Genomic DNA, 19,082 nt, shown 5'->3' on the forward strand with positions numbered 1-19,082 from the left:
GCACCTGGCTCCTGCCTTCGGATCAGCGCAGTGCGCTGGCCGCAGCGGCCATTGGAGGGTGAACCAACGGCAAAGGAAGACCTTGCTCTCTGTCTCTCTCTGTGTCCACTCTGCCTGTCAAAAATAAAAAAAAAATTTTTTAAAAATCTTTCAAATACATTAAATAAATCTTAAAAGAATTATGAAGCATGCGAAAAAAATGTGACCCATTAACCAAGGAAAAAATCATCGAGAACAATTTTTTTTAAGATTTAATTATTTAGTTGAAAGTTGGAATTACACAGAGAGAGAAGGAGAGGCAGAGAGAGAGAGAGAGGTCCCATCTGTTGGTTCACTCCCCAGTTGGCCACAATGGCCAGAGCTGAGCCAATCTGAAGCCAGGAACCAGGAGTGTCTTCTGGGTCTCCCATGCGGGTGCAGGGGCCCAAGGACTTGGGCCATCTTCTGCTACTTTCCCAGGCCATAGCAGAGAGCTGGATTGGAATTGGAGCAGCCAGGACTCGATCCAGTACCGATATGGGATGCCAGCACTGCAGGCAGCAGCTTTACCTGCTATGTCACACTGCCAGCCCCCATAGAGAGAATTCTTTAAAAAAAAATTTATTTATTTGAACAGCAGAGTGACAAAGAGAGGAAGGGCAGAGAGAGATCTATTACTGGTTACTCCCCAAATCACTACAATGGCCAGGTGTGGAGCCAGGAATTCCATTCTGATGACCCATTTGGGTGGCAGGAACCGAAGTACTTGGACCATTTTCATCTTTCTTCCCAGGCCTATTAGTAGGAAGCTGGATCAGAAGCAGAACGGTCAGGACTTGAACCAGCCCTCTCATATATGATGCCATCATTGCAGTCATAAGCTTAACCTGGTGTAGCACAGTGCTGGCCCCCATAGAGTGAAATTGTAACACACTTAATAGAGTTCGTAGACAAAGGTGTTAGACCAGGGATTGTGAGTGTACTTCATCCATTCAGAGTAGGAGAGGATGTGCGAATAAGAAGAGATACAAAAGGTATAGAAAAAACCCAAATAAAACTTCTAAAGATGAATGCAATGCCTGAAGTAAAAAATACATTGGATGGGATTATAGCCGATTAGTCACTGCAGAAGAAAAGATTATTGAATTTAAATATAGTAATAGAAACTTCCAAATAAAAATGAAGAGGGAAAAGGACAAAAAGTGAATATAGTGTAAGTGAGGTATAGAACAGAAATATTTCAAAATAGAGTTAAATTTAAAATGGATTTCAGGTTTTAAGATTGAGGTAGCGTATTTTCTTTGGCTGTAACTTTCCACATCTCTGTGTGTCACCTTTTCAAACTAATCTTTCCCCACAGGCATTTGGACAGCAGTACTGAGCCAGGGCTCACATTAGGAGGCTATTTCTGCCCACAGTGTCGGGCCAAGTACTGTGAGCTTCCTGTTGAGTGTAAAATCTGTGGTAAGAATACAACTATTTACTATCAATACATTAATCTTGAATAGCTTCTTAGTCTGTATTGCTGCTAAAGTAAATTTTGAGTATGCCTGTATTTCAGGATTTAATCTGTATTGAGAGAAATAGATTATTATTTTCATTGAGTGCCTAGTGCTTTGTTTCCAAGAATAAACATAGCATCCTAGAAGAGTGTCTTAATTTCTCTTTCTTTAAAAAGTATATTCTTTAAAAGCAGTGCAATAGAGCCAGAGGACATTTTTCTAGCTCTCTTGTAAGTAAAATGAGAAGTAGTAGAAGTCTAGGAATTTATTTCATTTGTAAGTAAGCACATAGGCCAAGAAAGGTCACACACTTAGTGATAGAACTAAGACTATACTGGAATCTCCTTTGTAGTCACAGGTAAAATGAGCAAATGAATACCTGCAGTCCAAAAAACACACAAATATTTAGGCAAAGTTTTATCATTTGGATTTTTGGCCATTGTCCTTATGAGATGGTGATTATTAAACACGTATGTGCCTTATGTGTTAGGTCTTACTCTGGTGTCTGCTCCCCATTTGGCTCGGTCTTACCATCACTTATTTCCTTTGGATCCTTTTCAAGAAATTCCCCTAGAAGAAAATAAAGGAGAAAGGTATGTGGGTTTTATTATCTAAGTGGTGAAAACTAATGTTTGAATATATTATTATTGCTTTATAAAAGCTTATTCATATTAATTTGGGTAAGATTACTTCTAAGATTACCTCTAATTTAAAAGATGAGATGTAGAATACATTGACTACGATTTGAAATGACTCACTGTTAAAAGGATCTCTATCTCAAGAAATCTGTTAATTTCCCTAAAACCACCTCCATAGAGTAAGAATGATGGGTGGTGTAATGATAAATCTCTCCAAAAGAAAAACAAAACCCTGATTAGGATTTGCTGATTTCAATGGTATAAATACTCCCATCATGACCAGTCTCTAATTACTGGCCATTTAATAACCAGCTCTCAAAATTCCTGAATATTTTCACAGTTGACTCTCTAAAGCTAAAACATTCTAGCTCTAGCACACCACTGAAAATAAGAGGCAGCATAACAATTAATCAAGAACATACAGATTTTTTTTAATGCGTTTTCTGTGAACTCTCACAAGTCAAGGCTGAAATAGCAGTAGTTAATCTATTGTAGAATAGTGTTTAGGAAACAAAGATTTAAATTTTAACAACTTCCAGGGTTTAGGAATCATATTAAAAAATTTCTGCCCAGTAGACAAATGTGTATCAATCCATCTCTTTGCTCTTCACCTTAAGTAATTTTGGAAATCATTTCATATCAGCATGTCTGGATCAATCTTAGCTTTGAGATTATTGCATATTTCATGGCTATATGATGGTTTGCAAGCCAGTTGTCTCCTGTTGAATATTTAAAATTGTTTCTTTTACTGTTCACAAATAATGCTTCTGTCTTTGAAGATGCAAGTATAAATGCATGGTAAATTAGTAAAGGTGGGATCAAAGATTATATAAATTTTGATAGACTTTGTAAAGTTGTCCTTCAAAGAGGATTCATTTATTGTTTTCCTGTAGTTGGCCAACCTTAAGTTTTATGAAACTTCTTGATATTGGCCAAAACTGACAAAGAAGTGTACTCATTGTTTTAACTTGTATTTATTTACTTATGGGTGAGGTTAATTATAGTAGAAATGAAAAACCCAGTAAAAGGATTGAGAGATAAAGATGAAGAAAAATACTGGAAAGCAGAGTAAAAGGTGGAAAAAACAAAGAGGGGTAACTTAGGAAAGATGAGAAAACTTATCCAGAAGGTCCAATATCAGTATAGCGTGAGAAAGAAAAAGATAAATCGTAGCATAAGGAATCATGAAAGAAATAATTCGGAGAAATTTTCTGCAATTGAAATATAGAGCGTTTTAGGTTGAAAGGGACTGCCGAGTGGCTAACATATTGAGGGAAAAGGGATCCACATTAATATGTATAATTGTGAAATTTCAGAATGTGCAACAAATACTAACCCTAAAAATTTCCAAAGATATCGGGTCTCATGCCAGAGGTCTGGAATTAAAATTGTATGCTTTATCAGCAGCACTGGTTGCTGACAAGGAAGTCACCTTCAAACTGTGGAGTGTAAATTATTACCAACTGTTCATATAGCTAGCCAAGCCGTTTTCAGACTTGGAAGGTCTCAAAAACAGACTTTCTAGAGTGAGTGATTTATAGGAACTGAGAAGGGTTGATTATGGTGCCGCAGGTTAAGCCACTGCCTGCAATGCCAGCATCCCACACGAGTGCTGGTTTGAGGGTGAACCAGTGGCTGAGAAATCTCCCTCTTTCTTTTTATTTATTTATTTATTTTTTAAAATTTTTTTGACAGACAGAGTGGATAGTGAGAGAGAGAGACAGAGAGAAAGGTCTTCCTTTTTGCCGTTGGTTCACCCTCCAATGGCCGCTGCACCCGGCACATCTCGCTGATCCAAAGCCAGGAGCCAGGTGCTTCTCCTGGTCTCCCATGGGGTGCAGGGCCCAAACACTGCACTCCTGGGCCATAGCACAGAGCTGGCCTGGAAGAGGGGCAACCGGGATAGAATACGGCGCCCCAACCGGGACTAGAACCCAGGGTGCCGGCGCTGCAAGGCGGAGGATTAGCCTATTGAGCCGCGGCGCCGGCCAAATTCCTAGATTTTCTGTCATTCTTTTTCTTAGTTGCTTTTTTGCTTTTTAAAAAGATTTATTTATTTGAAAGACAGAATTAGAGACAGAGAGAAGGGGAGAGACAGAGAGAAAGAGGGAGATTTCGGCTGGCGCCGTGGCTTAACAGGCTAATCCTCCACCTTGCGGCGCCGGCACACCGGGTTCTAGTCCCGGTCGGGGTGCCGGATTCTGTCCTGGTTGCCCCTCTTCCAGGCCAGCTCTCTGCTATGGCCCGGGAAGGCAGTGGAGGATGGCCCAAGTCCTTGGGCCCTGCACCCCATGGGAGACCAGGAGAAGCACCTGGCTCCTGGCTTCGGGTCAGCATGATGAGCCGGCTGCAGCGGCCATTGGAGGGTGAACCAACGGCAAAGGAAGACCTTTCTCTCTGTCTCTCTCACTATCCACTCTGCCTGTCAAAAAAAATAAAAAAATAAAAAATAAAAGAAAATCTAGGAATTTGTATCTAACTCAAAACAGGGTAAAAAAGAAGCCTAGCATGAGAGATCCCATAACAACACCTTGTGTCAGCGGTGCAGTCAGTCCAGCAGAAGGTCACAAAGCTCCAAGAGAAAGCAAAAGAACTGTGGAAATCCTAAGTTAATTGAACCTACTGAGAGGATATTTAGATTATTCTGGGACAGGTTGGGCTGAATTAGTGGTTTATTTTTATTTTTATTTTTTATTTTTATTATTTATTTATTTTTTTGACAGGCAGAGTTAGACAGTGAGAGAGAGAGAGACAGAGAGAAAGGTCTTTCTTTTTCCGTTGGTTCACCCCCTAAGTGGCAGCTATGGCCGGCGCGCTGCACCAGTCTGAAGCCAGGAGCCAGGTGCTTCCTCCTGGTCTCCCATGCAGGTACAGGGCCCAAGCACTTGGGCCATCCTCCACTGCCTTCCCAGGCCACAGCAGAGAGCTGGACTGGAAGAGGAACAACCGGGACTAATACCCAGGGTGCTAGCGCTGCAGGCAGAAGATTAGCCTAGTGAGCCACGGCGCCGGCTTTTTTTTAAAAGATTTATTTATTTGAAAGAGTTACACAGAAAAAGGGGAGGCAGAGAGAGAGAGGTATTCTATCAACTGGTTCACTCCCCAGTTGGCTGCAAGGACCGGAGCTGTGCCTATCAAAAGCCACGCCTATCCGAAGCCAGGAGCCAGGAGCTTCATTTGGGTCTTCCCATATAGGTGCAAGGCCCAAGGATTTGAACCATCTTCTGCTTTCCCAGACCATAGCAGAGAACTGGTTCTGAAGTGGAGCAGCTGAGTCTTGAACCAGCGTCCATATGGGATGACAGCATTGCAGGTGGTGGCTTTACCTGCTATGCCACAGCGGTGGCCCACTATTGCACTTCTGATCCAGCTCTCTGCTGTGGCCTGGGAAAGCAATGGAAGATGGCTCAAGTGCTTGGGCCCCTGCACCCACATGGGAGATCTGGAAGAAGTTCCTGACTCCTGGCTTCAGTCTGGCCCAGCACTGGCTGTTGTGGTTACTTGGGGAATGAACTAATGGACAGAAGATTCTCTCTCTCTCTCTCTCTCTCTCTCTCTCTCTCTCTCTCTCTTTCTCTTTCTCTTTCTCTTTCTCTTTCTTTAAGATTTATTTATTTGATAGGCAGAGATACAGAAAGAAGGTAAGAGAGATCTTCAGGGTGCTGATTCATTCCCCAAATGGCCACAATGGATATGGCTGGGCCTGTCTGGAGTAGGAGCTAGGATCCAGGAGCTTTTTCTAGTTCTCCAGGGCAGGTGCAGGGGCCCAAGCACTTGGACCATCTTCCGCTGCTTTCCCAGGCCATAGCAGAGAGCTAGGTGAGAAGTGGAGCAGCCAGGATTTGAACCAGTTGCCCATATAGAATGCCAGCACTGCAGGCAGAGGCTTAACCTTCTATGCCACATTGCTGGCCCCAATAAATAAATCTCAAAGAATAAAACAAGCTCTGGTTCTGTCTCTGTCTGTCTCTGTCTCTGTCTTTCTGCCATTTAAATAAATAAATCAGCCTGTTTTTAAAGAAAAATGGCAGGGGCTGGCATTGTGGTGCAATAAGTTAAGCCACCACTTTTTATACTAGCAAGCTGTGTCTGAGTACCAGTTTGAGTCCTGGCTGCTCCACCACAACCCAGCTTCCTGCTAATATACCTGGGAAAGAAGTAGTTGGCTCAAGTACTTGGGCTTTTGCCCCCCAACTGGGAAGACGTGTATAGAGTTCCTGGGTCCCGGTTTTGGCTTGACCCAATCTTTGCTGTTCGGGCCATTCAGAGAGTGAAACAGCGAATAGAAGATGTCTCTGTCTTTCTTTGTCTCTGTCTCTCCCTCTCTGATGCTCTGCCTTTCAAATAAGTAAATACATCTTTTTAAAAAGACAATTATTAATTTAAATGATTCTAATTGTTTAAATTTGATGAATTATTATAATGAATGATTTCTTTTAAGATTGCTTCTTGAACTTTCTTTTTCAGATTTTGCTATGGCTGTCAGGGGGAATTAAAAGACCAACATGTAAGTTCATTGACTTTCTAAATGTTGAGTAATATGGTAGTACAATAAATTTTCCACAGCTTGTTGAATACCAGCCTGACATCAGGTTTTTCCTCATGCATATAATTACAAGAGGTAGAGGTAAAGTGGGAGCAAAATAATTTAATCATTAATAGTTTTATCATGCTACATTCTAATTTTGCTAATAAATATATTTTTGTTCTTTATCTTCATTTTCAGGGTAAACTGAATTATTTTGGAAGTACATAAAATTTGTCTTCATGTTATATTTTAGGCTCTGTCATAACTCATTTTGAAGTTACCATTTCAGGTGGCCACACATTGGTGTGATTCCTCTTTTGTACCAATGAGAAAATGTTACAATTTTGGAGAGGGTCAATTTGAATATATAAACTTGTATAGGGGCTAGGGCGCAGCTGATTAAGTGGCTACTTAACGATGTTAGCATCTCATATCAGAGTGTCAGTTTGAGTCCCATTTGTTCCATTTCTTTCTTTTTTTAAAAGATTATTTATTTATTTGAAAAAGATACAAAGAAGGAGGGAGAGACAGAGAGAGAGAGAGAGAGATCTTCCATCTGCTGGTTGACTCCCCAGATGGTCGCAGTGGCCAGCGCTGGGCAAGACTGAAGCCAGAAGCCAGGAGCCTCCTCCAGGTCTCCCACGGGTAGCAGGGGCCCAAACACCTGGGTCATCTTCCTCTGTTTTTCCCAGGCCATTAGCAGAGAGCTGGACTGGAAGCGAAACAGCTGGGACACGAACCAGTGCCCATATGGGATGCCAACATCACAGGCAGTGGCTTCATCCACTACACCATGACGCTGGCCCCACTGCTGCACTTCTTTTTTAAGATTCATTATGGGGCCGGCACTGTGGCACAGCGGGTTAACGCCCTGGCCTGAAGTGCCGGCATCCCATATGGGTACTGGTTCTAGTCCTGGCTGCTCTATTTCTGATCCAGCTCTCTGCTGTGGCCTGGGAAAGCAGTAGAAGATGGCCTAGGTCCCTGGGCCCCTACACCTGCGTGGGAGTCCCGGAGGAGGCTCCTGGCTCCTGGCTTTGGATTGGCATAGCTCTGGCCATTGCGGCCAATTGGGGAGTGAACCATCAGATGGAAGACCTTTCTCTCTACCTCTCCTCTCTCTCTGTAACTCTGACTTTCAAATAAATAAATAAACCTTTAAAAATATTCATTGAAAGGCAGAGTAACAGAGTGGCAGAGGCAGAGAGAGAGAGGTATTCCAGCCGAAGGTTCACTCCTCAAATGGCCATAACTGCTAGAGCTGACCCAATCCGAAGCCAGGACCCAGGAGCTTCTTCTGAGTCTCCCACCAGGGTGCAGGGGCCCAAGCACTTGGGCCATCTTTCACTGCTTTCCCAGGCCACAACAGAAAGCTGGATCAGAAGTGTAGTAGCAAAGACTTGAACCAGCACTCATATGGGATGCTGGCCTTGCAGATGTTTGCTTTACCTGCTATACCATTGCACCACTTCCTGCCCTGTAAGTTTTATCTGAAAGCACCAGTACCCGTGTTTGTAATGCTGATTAAAAAAATGGGTTTTTGTTTTAGTTGTCTTAATATGTGTCATTTGACAGATTCTTTCAAGTTTTGATTGAAAGAAAAATATCAGTTTTCCAGTTCTGAAGTCCTTCCCTAAGAGGGATTATCTGTGTTAAATTTTGGTGCTTTTCTTTCTCTCTCTCTTTTTTTTTTTTTGACAGGCAGAGTGGACAGTAGAGGGAGATAGAGAGAAAGGTCTTCCTTTTTGCCGTTGGTTCACCCTCCAATGGCCGCCGCGGTAGGCGCGCTGCGGCCGGCGCACCGCGCTGTTCCGATGGCAGGAGCCAGGTGCTTCTCCTGGTCTCCCATGGGGTGCAGGGCCCAAGCACTTGGGCCGTCCTCCACTGCACTCCCTGGCCACAGCAGAGAGCTGGCCTGGAAGAGGGGCAACCGGGACAGGATCGGTGCCCCGACCAGGACTAGAATCTGGTGTGCCGGCGCCGCAAGGCGGAGGATTAGCCTGTTAAGCCGCGGCGCCAGCCTCTCTCTCATTTTTTTAAAAGATTTGTTTATTTGGCCAGCGCCACGGCTTGCTAGGCTAATCCTCTGCCTGTGGCGCTGGCACTCCGGGTTCTAGTCCCGGTTGGGGCGCCAGTTCTGTCCTGGTAGCTCCTCTTCCAGTCCAGCTCTCTGCTGTGGCCCGGTAAGGCAGTGGAGGATGGCCCAAGTGCTTGGGCCCTGCACCCGCATGGGAGACCAGGAGGAAGCACCTGGCTCCTGGCTTCGGATCGGCACAGCACGCTGGCCGTACCAGCCATTTTGGGGGTGAACCAACGGCAAAAAGGAAGACCTTTCTCTCTGTCTCTCTCTCTATCATTGTTTAACTCTGCCTGTAAAAAAAAAAAAAAAAGATTTGTTTGTTTATTTGTTTGAAAAAGCAGAGCCACACAGAGAGAGGGAGAGACACAGAGAAATACTGATAGCTCTTCAGTCATATGGTTCATTCTTCAAATGACTGCAATGGTCAAGACAGGACATCCTAAAGCTATGATACAGGAACTCTGTTCAGATCTTTCAAATGGGTGGCAAGAGCCCAGGCACTTGAGCCATGTTCCACTGCCTCTCTAGCACATTATCAGGGAGCTGGATCAGAAGCAGAGCAGCCAGGACTTGAGCTTAGCCCACTGTACCACAATGCCAGCCCCTGTGCTTCTGTTTTTAATTGAACCTGCTGGGAGATACTCTAAACCTGAGGTGGGGAACATCTGGCCTGCAGGCTGAATAAGGCCCATGAAATCATTTGGTCTCACCTTGCCAAAGCAACCACAGGCAGGACTTGAAATTTAGTAAATGTAGGCTGGCGCCATGGCTTAACAGGCTAATCCTCCGCCTTGCGGCGCCGGCACACTGGGTTCTAATCCCGGTTGGGGCGCCGGATTCTATCCCAGTTGCCCCTCTTCCGGGCCAGCTCTCTGCTATGGCCCGGGAAGGCAGTGGAGGATGGCCCAAGTGTTTGGGCCCTGCACCCGCAAGGAAGACCAGGAGAAGCACCTGGCTCCTGGCTTCGGATCAGCGAGATGAGCCGGCCGCAGCGGCCATTGGAGGGTGAACCAACGGCAAAAAGGAAGACTTTTCTCTCTGTCTCTGTCTCTGTCTCTCTCTCTCTCTATCCACTCTGCCTGTAAAAAAAAAAAAAAAAAAGAAGAAAGAAATTTAGTAAATGTAAAGTAGGCTACTTTTAAAAAAAAATTTTTTTTTTTTTTGACAGGCAGAGTGGACAGTGAGAGAAAGAGACAGAGAGAAAGGTCTTCCTTTTCCGTTGGTTCACCCTCCAGTGGCCACTGCGGCCGGCGCACCGCGCTGATCCGAAGGCAGGAGCCAGATGCTTCTCCTGGTCTCCCATGCGGGTGCAGGGCCCAAGCACTTGGGCCATCCTCCACTGCCTTCCCAGGCCATAGCAGAGAGCTGGCCTGGAAGAGGGGCAACCGGGACAGAACCGGTGCCCCAACCGCGACTAGAACCTGGTGTGCTGGCGCCACAGGTAGAGGATTAGCCTATTGAGCCGTGGCACCAGCCATACTTTTTTTTTTTTTTTTAAGATTTATTTATTTATTTGTAAGGCAGAGGCAGAGAGAAAGGTCTTCCATCCGCTGGGTCACTCCCCAAATGGCCACAATGGTTGGAGCTGGGCTGATTTGAAGTCAGGAGCCAAGAGTTTCTTCCAGGTTTCACATACGGGTACAGGGGCCCAAGGACTCGGGCCATCTTCTACTGCTTTCCCAGGGCACAGCAGAGAGCTGGCTTGGTAGTGGAGCAGCCGGGTCTTGAACTAGTGATCATATAGGGTGGCAGAGTCCCATGCGGAGGCTTAACTTGTCACATCACAATGCCAGCCCCTTATTTCCTCATTTTTAAGGAATAGTTTTGAGGGAAAAAAAAAAGTCTCCTTGGTTTTTTTTTTCTTTTGATTTTGTTTGAAAGGCAGAGATGGAGAAATAGGGATCTGCTGGTTCACTCCTCAAATGCCCACAACTGCCCACGCTGGCCTAAGTAAGCCAGGAGCCCAGAACTCAATGGGTTTTCCAGGTGAGTGGGAGTGACCCAAGTACTAAAGCCCCACTTGCCGCCTCCTAGTGTCATTAGCAGGAAAGTGGATGGGAAACAGAGTAGTTGATACTTGAACCAGGATCTCTGATATAGAATACAGGCATCCCAAGCAGTGACTTTAACTGCTGCACCATAGGCCTACTGCAGTTGCCTTAGATTTGAGAATATATTTTACAATGGAAATGGGTAGGTGAGTAGGGAAAAACTGATAAGGATATATAAGAACAAAGCTACTTGGATGTCTTTTAGCTGTGCTGTACTTAACTTTGGGAAATCACTTAACTTCTTTTTCTTCTTTTCAATGCAGGTCTATGTTTGCTCTGCGTGCCAGAATGTTTTCTGTGTGGACTGTGATGTTTTTGTTCATGACTCTCTCCACTGTTGTCCTGGCTGTATTCATAAAATTCCAACTCCTTCAGGTATTTGATTCCAGCTTGTACTATACATTGTATGTGTTAAAAAATCAAAGGTATGAATGTTTAAATGGTTCTTTAGAGGAAGCTTCAATGAAGGCACAAAGAGTAAGTTGAAAAGAAACATCTTAAGAAAATGTTTGCTTAGCAAATATATTTTATTGAATTTTTTGTCATAGAAATTTCTGGAATTTAGTAGTATTTCATTTAATTAGTTTTTTCCATTTAGTCAGAATTTTTCAGTCAATATGCATTGTATGTAACTTATTTATAATATTAAGCTGTAAGAATTTCATTTTTTGAAATTGAGATTTTGCAATTCATTATAATTCAAAAACTTATTTTAAGAATCAGGCACACACACATACACACATGAAAAAAGATAGACACAGAGAATGAACTATCCATTGATTACCTCCCCAAATGTCCACAATGTCTGGGGCTGGGCCCAGCCAAAACCTGGAGCTGGGAACTCAATCCAGGTTTGATATGTTGGTGGCAGGAACACAATTACTTGAGCCAGCAGTGCCGCCCCCCAGGTTCTACATTGGCAGAAAACTGGAGTTGGGAGCCAAAGCTGACTGTTAAACCCAGGTACTGCGATATGGGATAAGCAGTGTCTTAACTGCTAGGCTAAACGCCTACCCCACAATTTGTTTTGATTTGTTAACTTAGTGTAAAAAGAAAGTTAAGTGTAAACATAAATCCAATGTAATATGAACATTAGTTAATAGTTATGAAATTAATACATATGAAATGAGGCTTTAAAACATTTGGAATATAATTATAAAATTGGTACAACTGAAATTAATTATGGCTATGATCTCTTTAGGTTAATCCTTTAAGCATAAGTACTGCCATGGCCACACTTGGTGCCAGCAGGGCAGCCCCAAGTGGTTCTCATTAGCCATAGTCCTCCTAGCATAGTTCAGCTGCAAGGAGATGAGATTCTCTGGGGCCATCCAAGAGCCAGGTTGTCTTCTAGCACAGCTTCAGGGTCCTCACAAGAGGTGTGTTCATTTCAGCAGCCACCACTCGGGAAGCCTGGAGCATGAGGTTGCCATCAGGTTATTTATAGTACATCTCAGTCCAGATGTGATTTCTCAATTAAGAGTCTTTCTTTCTTTCTTTTTAAAGATTTACTTATTTATTTGAAAATCAGAGTTACACAGAGAGAGAAGGAGAGGCAGAGAGAGAGAAGTCTTCCATCCGCTGGTTCACTCCCTAATTGGCCGCAGTGGCCAGAGCTGCGCTGATCCGAAGCCAGGAGCCAGGAGCTTCTTCCAAGTCTCCCACACGGGTGCAGGGCCCCAAGGACTTGGGCCATCTTCCACTGCTCTCCCAGGCCATAGCAGAGAGCTGGATTGGAAGTGGAGCAGCGGGAATTGAACTGGCACCCATATGGGATGCCGGAACTGCAGGCGGCAGCTTTACCCGCTGTGCCACAGCACCAGCCCCCAAGAGTCATTTTTCTATAAGCAAAGATACCACAAGGCTAGCTGATACTCTTGCCTTTATCATTTACCATAGTGGCAGAACTAGAAAGCTTTGCTAAGGGTGAGATTCAAATGCTGTGAGGGAAAGCATGTTGTCCAGCCCTTTCACTCTCATATACTAAGCCTTTTGCTTTAAAGGTTACTTTATAGTGCTTGCTTTGGTAACACACATACTAAAGGTTACTGTATAATAATTGGTAAAGTATTTTACTTGGTGGGGTATATCTAATACAAACATTTGGTTCTTTGCTATCTGAGACTGTTTTGCCTTATAGTTCAGGCTAGAAAGGCCAGAGTTGTGGTGTCTATCCCTGTTAACTTTACTATATTTCCTACTCAGGGACTATTTAATTTGTCTCTCAACTTTCCCACTCTGAGTCATCAGAGAAACTTAGATGAGAATATATGATGTAGTCTGTGTTTTAGATTCAAAGCAAATACATAATATCATTATGAGTAAAATTCTTCCCAGATTTACTCTGTTGGGAGTGAATCCACCTTCCATAGAAAAGTATTAAAGCGGCTGGCGTCTGCAACGCCAGCATCCCATATGGACACCAGTTTCGGTCCTGGCTGCTCCACTTCTGATCAGCTCCCTGCTAATGCGCCTGGAAAAGCAGCGGAGGATGGCTCAAGTGCTTGGGCCCTGCACCCACAAGGGAGACTTTGAGGAAACTCCTGGTTCCTGGCTTTGGCCTGGCCTAGCCCCACTCATTGCAGCTATTTGGGAAGTGAACCGGTGGATGGAAGATCTCTCTTTCTGTCTCTCTCATTCTCCTTTCAAATAATTAAATTTTTTAAAAAAAGAAAAAGAAACAAAAAAGTATATTATTATATCTACGGACTTTAGTAACTCTAAATTGAGTTTCAATATGAAATTTTTATTTTAGGTATGCTTACTAAGGAACATGATCAGTAAAGATAATGTAATTCTACCCTGAAGAGCATATTCAGTTTATTTTTGGTAGAGCCCGGAAGTTAGCATTTTCAACAAGTGTTCACACACACACACACACACACACATACACATACACACACAGATACATGACCAAACAGGTGTTTTTCTTGGTTCATTATATGGAAATAAATTTCAGCCATAGGTAACCTGAAAACTGCTAACTTCCTTCTGTTTATCAACAGAGATATCAGTGGCTTGCAGGAGATAGCTTTAACAGTGTCAGAATTTTCTTTCTCAACCCTACCTGGCTTAGAAAGAAGACCTTGAATAGTTACCTCCTGAAAAATTACTAGAACTATATTAAAGACTCATTTTCCCAACCTAATATAGTTCACAGCTTTATTTCTTTATAGTTTTATCTCTTTATAGTTTTATTTGCATATTTGATCATGCTTAAGGAAGAACTATTTTTTTCACAATAATTGAGAAAATTTTAAGATTGCAGCAATAATGTAAGACAGTTGTGGCCTCTTAATTTCCTTCTTGGAACACCACAATATGTTGTATTAGTGAAAACTATGTAACATTAGAGATCTTTCTGAATAATATGTCTGAGTTCCACTGTTCAGTTAATTAATACTTAAACTCCATTATGAAAATTAGGCTTTAAATACTTTCAAATGTATATATCTTTACTTAATGTTTTTATTTGGTGTGACAGTCTTTGTCTTAACTGAAGCATTTAGTCCATTTATATTTAGTATGTAAATTAAGTTTATTTAATAAAGGTAAATATATGTATTATTTATGTATGAAAATATACTCATATTTTACCACTTGTATATTTACATCTGTCATCTTTGTGCTGTTGGTTTCAATTATTTCATCTTTCCTTTTCTTTCTTGTCTTCTTGTGAATTGATTATTTTCTTTCTTCATCTGTTTTTCTTCACTGGTTCCCTTAAAAATTAAAACAGAAAGACCTTCTTGTTTTGGGTCCTATAACATAGAACCTGAGGCAAAGAAGCAAGTATTTTTACTTTATTTGGGTGGTTCAGACTGGGGAAGGTGAGAGTGAGGAAGAAAAGGGAAAGCAAGGCAAGGAACAACATGATGCATTGTGTTTTCACAGTGGCCAGCTTCGTGACAGGCTATGAAGAGATATTGGAATCTTTCAGCAAGTGAGTGTGAGACTTCTCTAGAAAGTCTGTGAGGAGACACTGCCCCTCCATGCATTCCCTCAAGGGGAGGGAGGAAAGATAACTTATTTTCTAGCATCTTCTGTAGCCCATTCCCCTTGGTCATAGTTTGCCCGGAAAGTTGTTTCTCTCAGTACTTCAGTGGCTGCTCAGGAAGCCAGCACAGTGGCACTGGCAAATCTGGTCAGATGGGCCTGGTGCCAACCAACTCAGGAGACTGGACACAAGACAGCAGCAGTGCAGAGTCAAAAGCAGACTGCACCTTTGGAAAGGAGGGAGGCAGTCCAGGGAATCTGAGGATGCATGGGAAAGTTCTGTCCAGTATGCACCCACAGCTTATCCAAAGCTAAAGTTATTGTGTAACTTTGTAATCTCTCCACTGACAACACAAGCACAGAATACCTTAATTCCATTTATTACTGTCTTCATATAAATATTATTACTGTTGTATATCTAACTTTTAAAGGATTAATACTTGTTATAAGCAGCCCATATTTATTAATTAAGGTTAATCTTAATCTTAAGATTTAGTCTTACATATTTATCACATTCTTGGCTCTTCATTTCTTCTTGCATCTCCTATCTATTTTTAAAAAATATTTATTTATTTATTCGAAAGTCAGAGTTACACACAGAGAGAGAGAGAGAGAGCATCTTCCATCCAAAGGTTCACTCCCCAATTGGCTACAACGGCCGGAACTGTGCTGATCTGAAGCCAGGAACCTCTTCCAGGTCTCCCACGCGAGTATAGGGGCCCAAGGACTTGAGCCATCTTCTGTTTTCCCAGGCCATAGCAGAGAGCTGGATGGGAAGTGGAGCAGCCGGGTCTCGAACTGGCGTCCATATGGGGTGCCAGCGCTTCAGGCCAGGACGTTAACCCACTGAGCCACATCACTGGCCCCTTTTTTTTTTGCATCTCATATCTTTTTTTTTTTTTTTACAGATAGAGTTAGACAGTGAGAGAGAGAGACAGAGAAAGGTCTTCCTTCCGTTGGTTCATCCCCCCAAATGGCTGCTACGGTCAGAACTATGCTGATTCGAAGCCAGGAGCCAGGTGCCTCCTCCTGGTCTCCCATGCGGGTGCAGGGGCCCAAGTACCCGGGCCATCATTCACTGCCTTCCTGGGCCACAGCAGAGAGCTGGACTGGAAGAGGAGCAACTGGGTCTAGAACCCGGCACCCATGTGGGATGCCGGCGCCGCAGGCAGAGGATTAGCCAAGTGAGCCATGGCACTGGCCCTGCATCTCATATCTATTTAAGGACCATTTTCCTTCTACCTGAAATAGATCTTTCAGAAAATACTAACATTTAGAGGATATCATATACTACCCATTATGTAAGAAAGGAGGAAATGTGTGTGTGTGTGTGTGAATAAAAAGAAGTATGAGGGAAACAATAGAGAAAATCAGTAAAACCAGAAGTTGGCTCAATAAAATTCTCATATCCTTAGGTAGGTTGGCGAGCAAAAAAAGCGATGACTAAGATCAGGAATGAAACATGAGGTATCACTACAGACCTTGCAGCTCACATATTCACCCTAAGAAGAAATTCCATACCCATTAGCATTCAGCCCCTCTTTAGTTGTTCTTCATGTGCCCTTCAATTCTTTTATTTTTGTGAGTTATACATGCGGTATGTGAATTCTGTTGGGTTTTTTACTTTTTTTAAGAAACAAAGCACTATGCCAAAACAGGGGTCAGTAGGGCGGCTACTGCTCAGAACAGAAGTAGAAAAGAACTGTAAGGATTTGTCAAGATTTCTCAATACTTTGCAACTTCCTCATGTTTGTGGTGATGTCTGTATTCAGCTTTCTGTATCTCTAATGACTGGCCAATTCCTAACCTGAAATGATTTCATAAGGGTGAGAAAGAAGGGATATAACCAGCACTTGGGAAGTGGGTTGGTGGAGTCCCAAGGCCTTTAGTGAGTGGCAGAAGTTAGGAGAAAGGGCAAGAAGTTTGAGTCCCTGCAGGAGGCTGTCACACTGGGGCCTCTTTTGAGTCTGGTTCTTTAAGGACGGAGGATACATTATTCTCTTGTCCATTCTGCTCCAGGGAAGTGTATTACAGGATGGACTGGGGTCTGCTGGCATCCGTAGGGTACTAAAATCTCACTCTGGCCCGAGCCCTGGGAACAGTATCCAATTTGTTCATTAATTTATAAATTCACCCCAAAAAAACTTGGACATCTTGTTTAAGTCTGATAGCATTCTAGACATTAGGGATGTTGACATTGAACAGAGGACATAAACCCTGACCTCATGGATCCTGTGAACCTTCCAGTCTTAAGACTTGTAAAGAAGCCCATGTGAACGTGCTAACAATATGTCGAGTGTTGTGGGAATGCCAAAGAGCAGCCATACAAGGAGGTGGATGCAAACCCTATGTCAGGTAATGCAGCTGTGTGAAAGGAGACCAGGGCAATGCAGCGTGGTGGCGTCTGGAAAGCCCCTGCCCCCTCCAGAGCCTCAGGGCTGCTGTGTGTGGGTCACATGAAGATCGTTTTTACTGTACCTCCATTTGTACTTTTTGAATGTTATACATGTATGTTTGTTACCCAGTTCAAAAAACAAATTTTCCTTGAGGCAACCATTTCCGCCCCAGCCTATTTTTCCTTCTGGGCATGTAGGTGTTCTGGTGCCATATATAGGGGAAGTAAAACACTGGGTTTTTGAAGTGAATTCTCCTAAGTTTTAAATGCTGCCATCTAATTTTTTAAAAACTTACAGGATAAATGAAACTGACCTCTGGGCCAACAGCTTGCAGACATTGGCTTGTGCAGTCTCGTCTCTGCCCCTCAGCATCAGGGCAGTGTTTTGATTTTCAGGTGTTACCGTTCCTGGGATGTACCCTCTTGGGACTAATGCAGCTCATATTTTCAGGTATTAAGAATTGACTCTGCAGGAAGAGGGGTTTTTCAAGAGCTTCTGTAATCAGTGATTCTCATTGGAGAGCTTGGACTGCTAGTATCGGCGTCATCTGGGAGCTCATTGGAAGTGCACATTCTTGGGCTCCGTGACAGACCTGTTGAATCAGAAGCCCCACGGTTATGATGAATGGCCAAGCAGAAGAGTTACAGAGGCATGTTGGTCACTTAAAAACGGGTCCTATGGATAGAATTCTACTGAATTAAAAAAAAAATTCAGGTAGATAAAACAAGACCCAAACATGGAATTACTTTCTCACTTTCTAGATTTTCTGTTAACTTAATGTATTTGCATACATATTTAGAGTTTTAAAAATTTAATTGTAGTTAACATAACGTGCTCCCGTTCTAAGTAACGGCGTGCTTTTGACAAATGTACAAGTATATACCCAGGCAGCCATCACCACAGTCAAGAGACAGGGAGTTTTCATCACTCCAAAAGGATTCCCCTGCAGTCGTTACCCCCAGGACTTCCAGCACCAGGTAACACTTTTTGTTTTCTCTATCACTGTAGATTAGTTTTGTCTCTTATAAGTTTCTTATAAGTTGAATTATATAGTCTGTGTGGCTTCTTTTGAGGTTTATTCATGTTGTTGCATGTGTCAATAGTTTGTTCGTTTTTACTTCCGATACTTCATCTGTATAAATACTTTATATATGTTTATCATCAGTGGACACTGAGGTAATTTCTGTTTCTTTTGATTGTTAAGAATAACGTTACTATGAACATTCTTATATAAGCCTTTGTGAGTTCATGTTTCCATTTTTCTTGGGTAAACCTATAGGAATGAAATTGTTAGAATGGTAAATGCATATTTAACTTTGTATGACTCTGTTGACTATTTTTCTAAAGTTGTACCATGGGGCCAGCGCTATGGTGCAGGGGGTTAAGCCACTGCCTGCAACGCCATATGGGTGCCAGTTCGAGTCCCAGCAGCTCCATTTTGGATTCGGCTCCTTCCTAATGGCATGGGAAAAGCAGTGGAAGATGGCCCAAGTGCTTGGGGCCCTGCACACATGTGAGAGACCTAGAAGAAGCTCCTGGTTCCTGGCTTCAGATCTGCCCAGTAGCTGTTGCAACCATTTAAGGAGTGAACCATCAGAAAGAAGACCCCTCTCCCTCTCTCTCTGTAACTCCTCCTTTCAAATAAAATAAATAAATAAATATTTTTAATTGTACCATTTTACATTCCTACAAGCATTGTTGGAAACTTCCATCTGCCCCATGTTATCAACCAACAGGTGAATTGCTCAGTTCAAATGTCACTATTTAGAGCACCTGCATGAACTTCAGAGCAGATGGTGCACAAAATTAAAAATTTCTGCACTTCAAAAGATACCGTTAAAAAAATGAAAAGGCAGGTCACAGATTGAAAGAGCACATTTACAATGTAGATATCTAGGACCAGTAACCACAA

The 19,082-nt window shown here is 42.9% G+C and overlaps 1 protein-coding gene across 4 annotated transcripts in view; it reads left to right on the forward strand.

Annotated features, from left to right (window-relative positions):
- LOC133774486 (general transcription factor IIH subunit 2) overlaps positions 1–18,838 on the forward strand; it is a 32,231-nt gene extending 13,393 nt beyond the window's left edge. Inside the window, exons 12-18 of one of the 4 annotated variants that reach the window (XR_009868078.1) lie at positions 1,340–1,443; positions 1,972–2,074; positions 6,587–6,626; positions 11,042–11,153; positions 14,673–14,721; positions 17,621–18,147; positions 18,518–18,838. Coding sequence is in view for 3 of the 4 variants with exons in the window: in XM_062212221.1 (XP_062068205.1) it covers positions 1,340–1,443; positions 1,972–2,074; positions 11,042–11,264 (430 nt within the window). In the remaining variant the exon portion in view is untranslated. Of the gene's footprint in view, positions 1–1,339; positions 1,444–1,971; positions 2,075–6,586; positions 6,627–11,041; positions 14,285–14,672; positions 14,722–17,620 lie in introns of those variants that run through there. The other 3 variants (XM_062212219.1, XM_062212220.1, XM_062212221.1) reach the window with 3 other exon arrangements.
- The last annotated feature ends 244 nt before the right edge of the window (positions 18,839–19,082 follow it).

Source organism: Lepus europaeus, chromosome 15, assembly GCF_033115175.1.
Source record: "Lepus europaeus isolate LE1 chromosome 15, mLepTim1.pri, whole genome shotgun sequence".
NCBI lineage: Eukaryota > Metazoa > Chordata > Mammalia > Lagomorpha > Leporidae > Lepus > Lepus europaeus.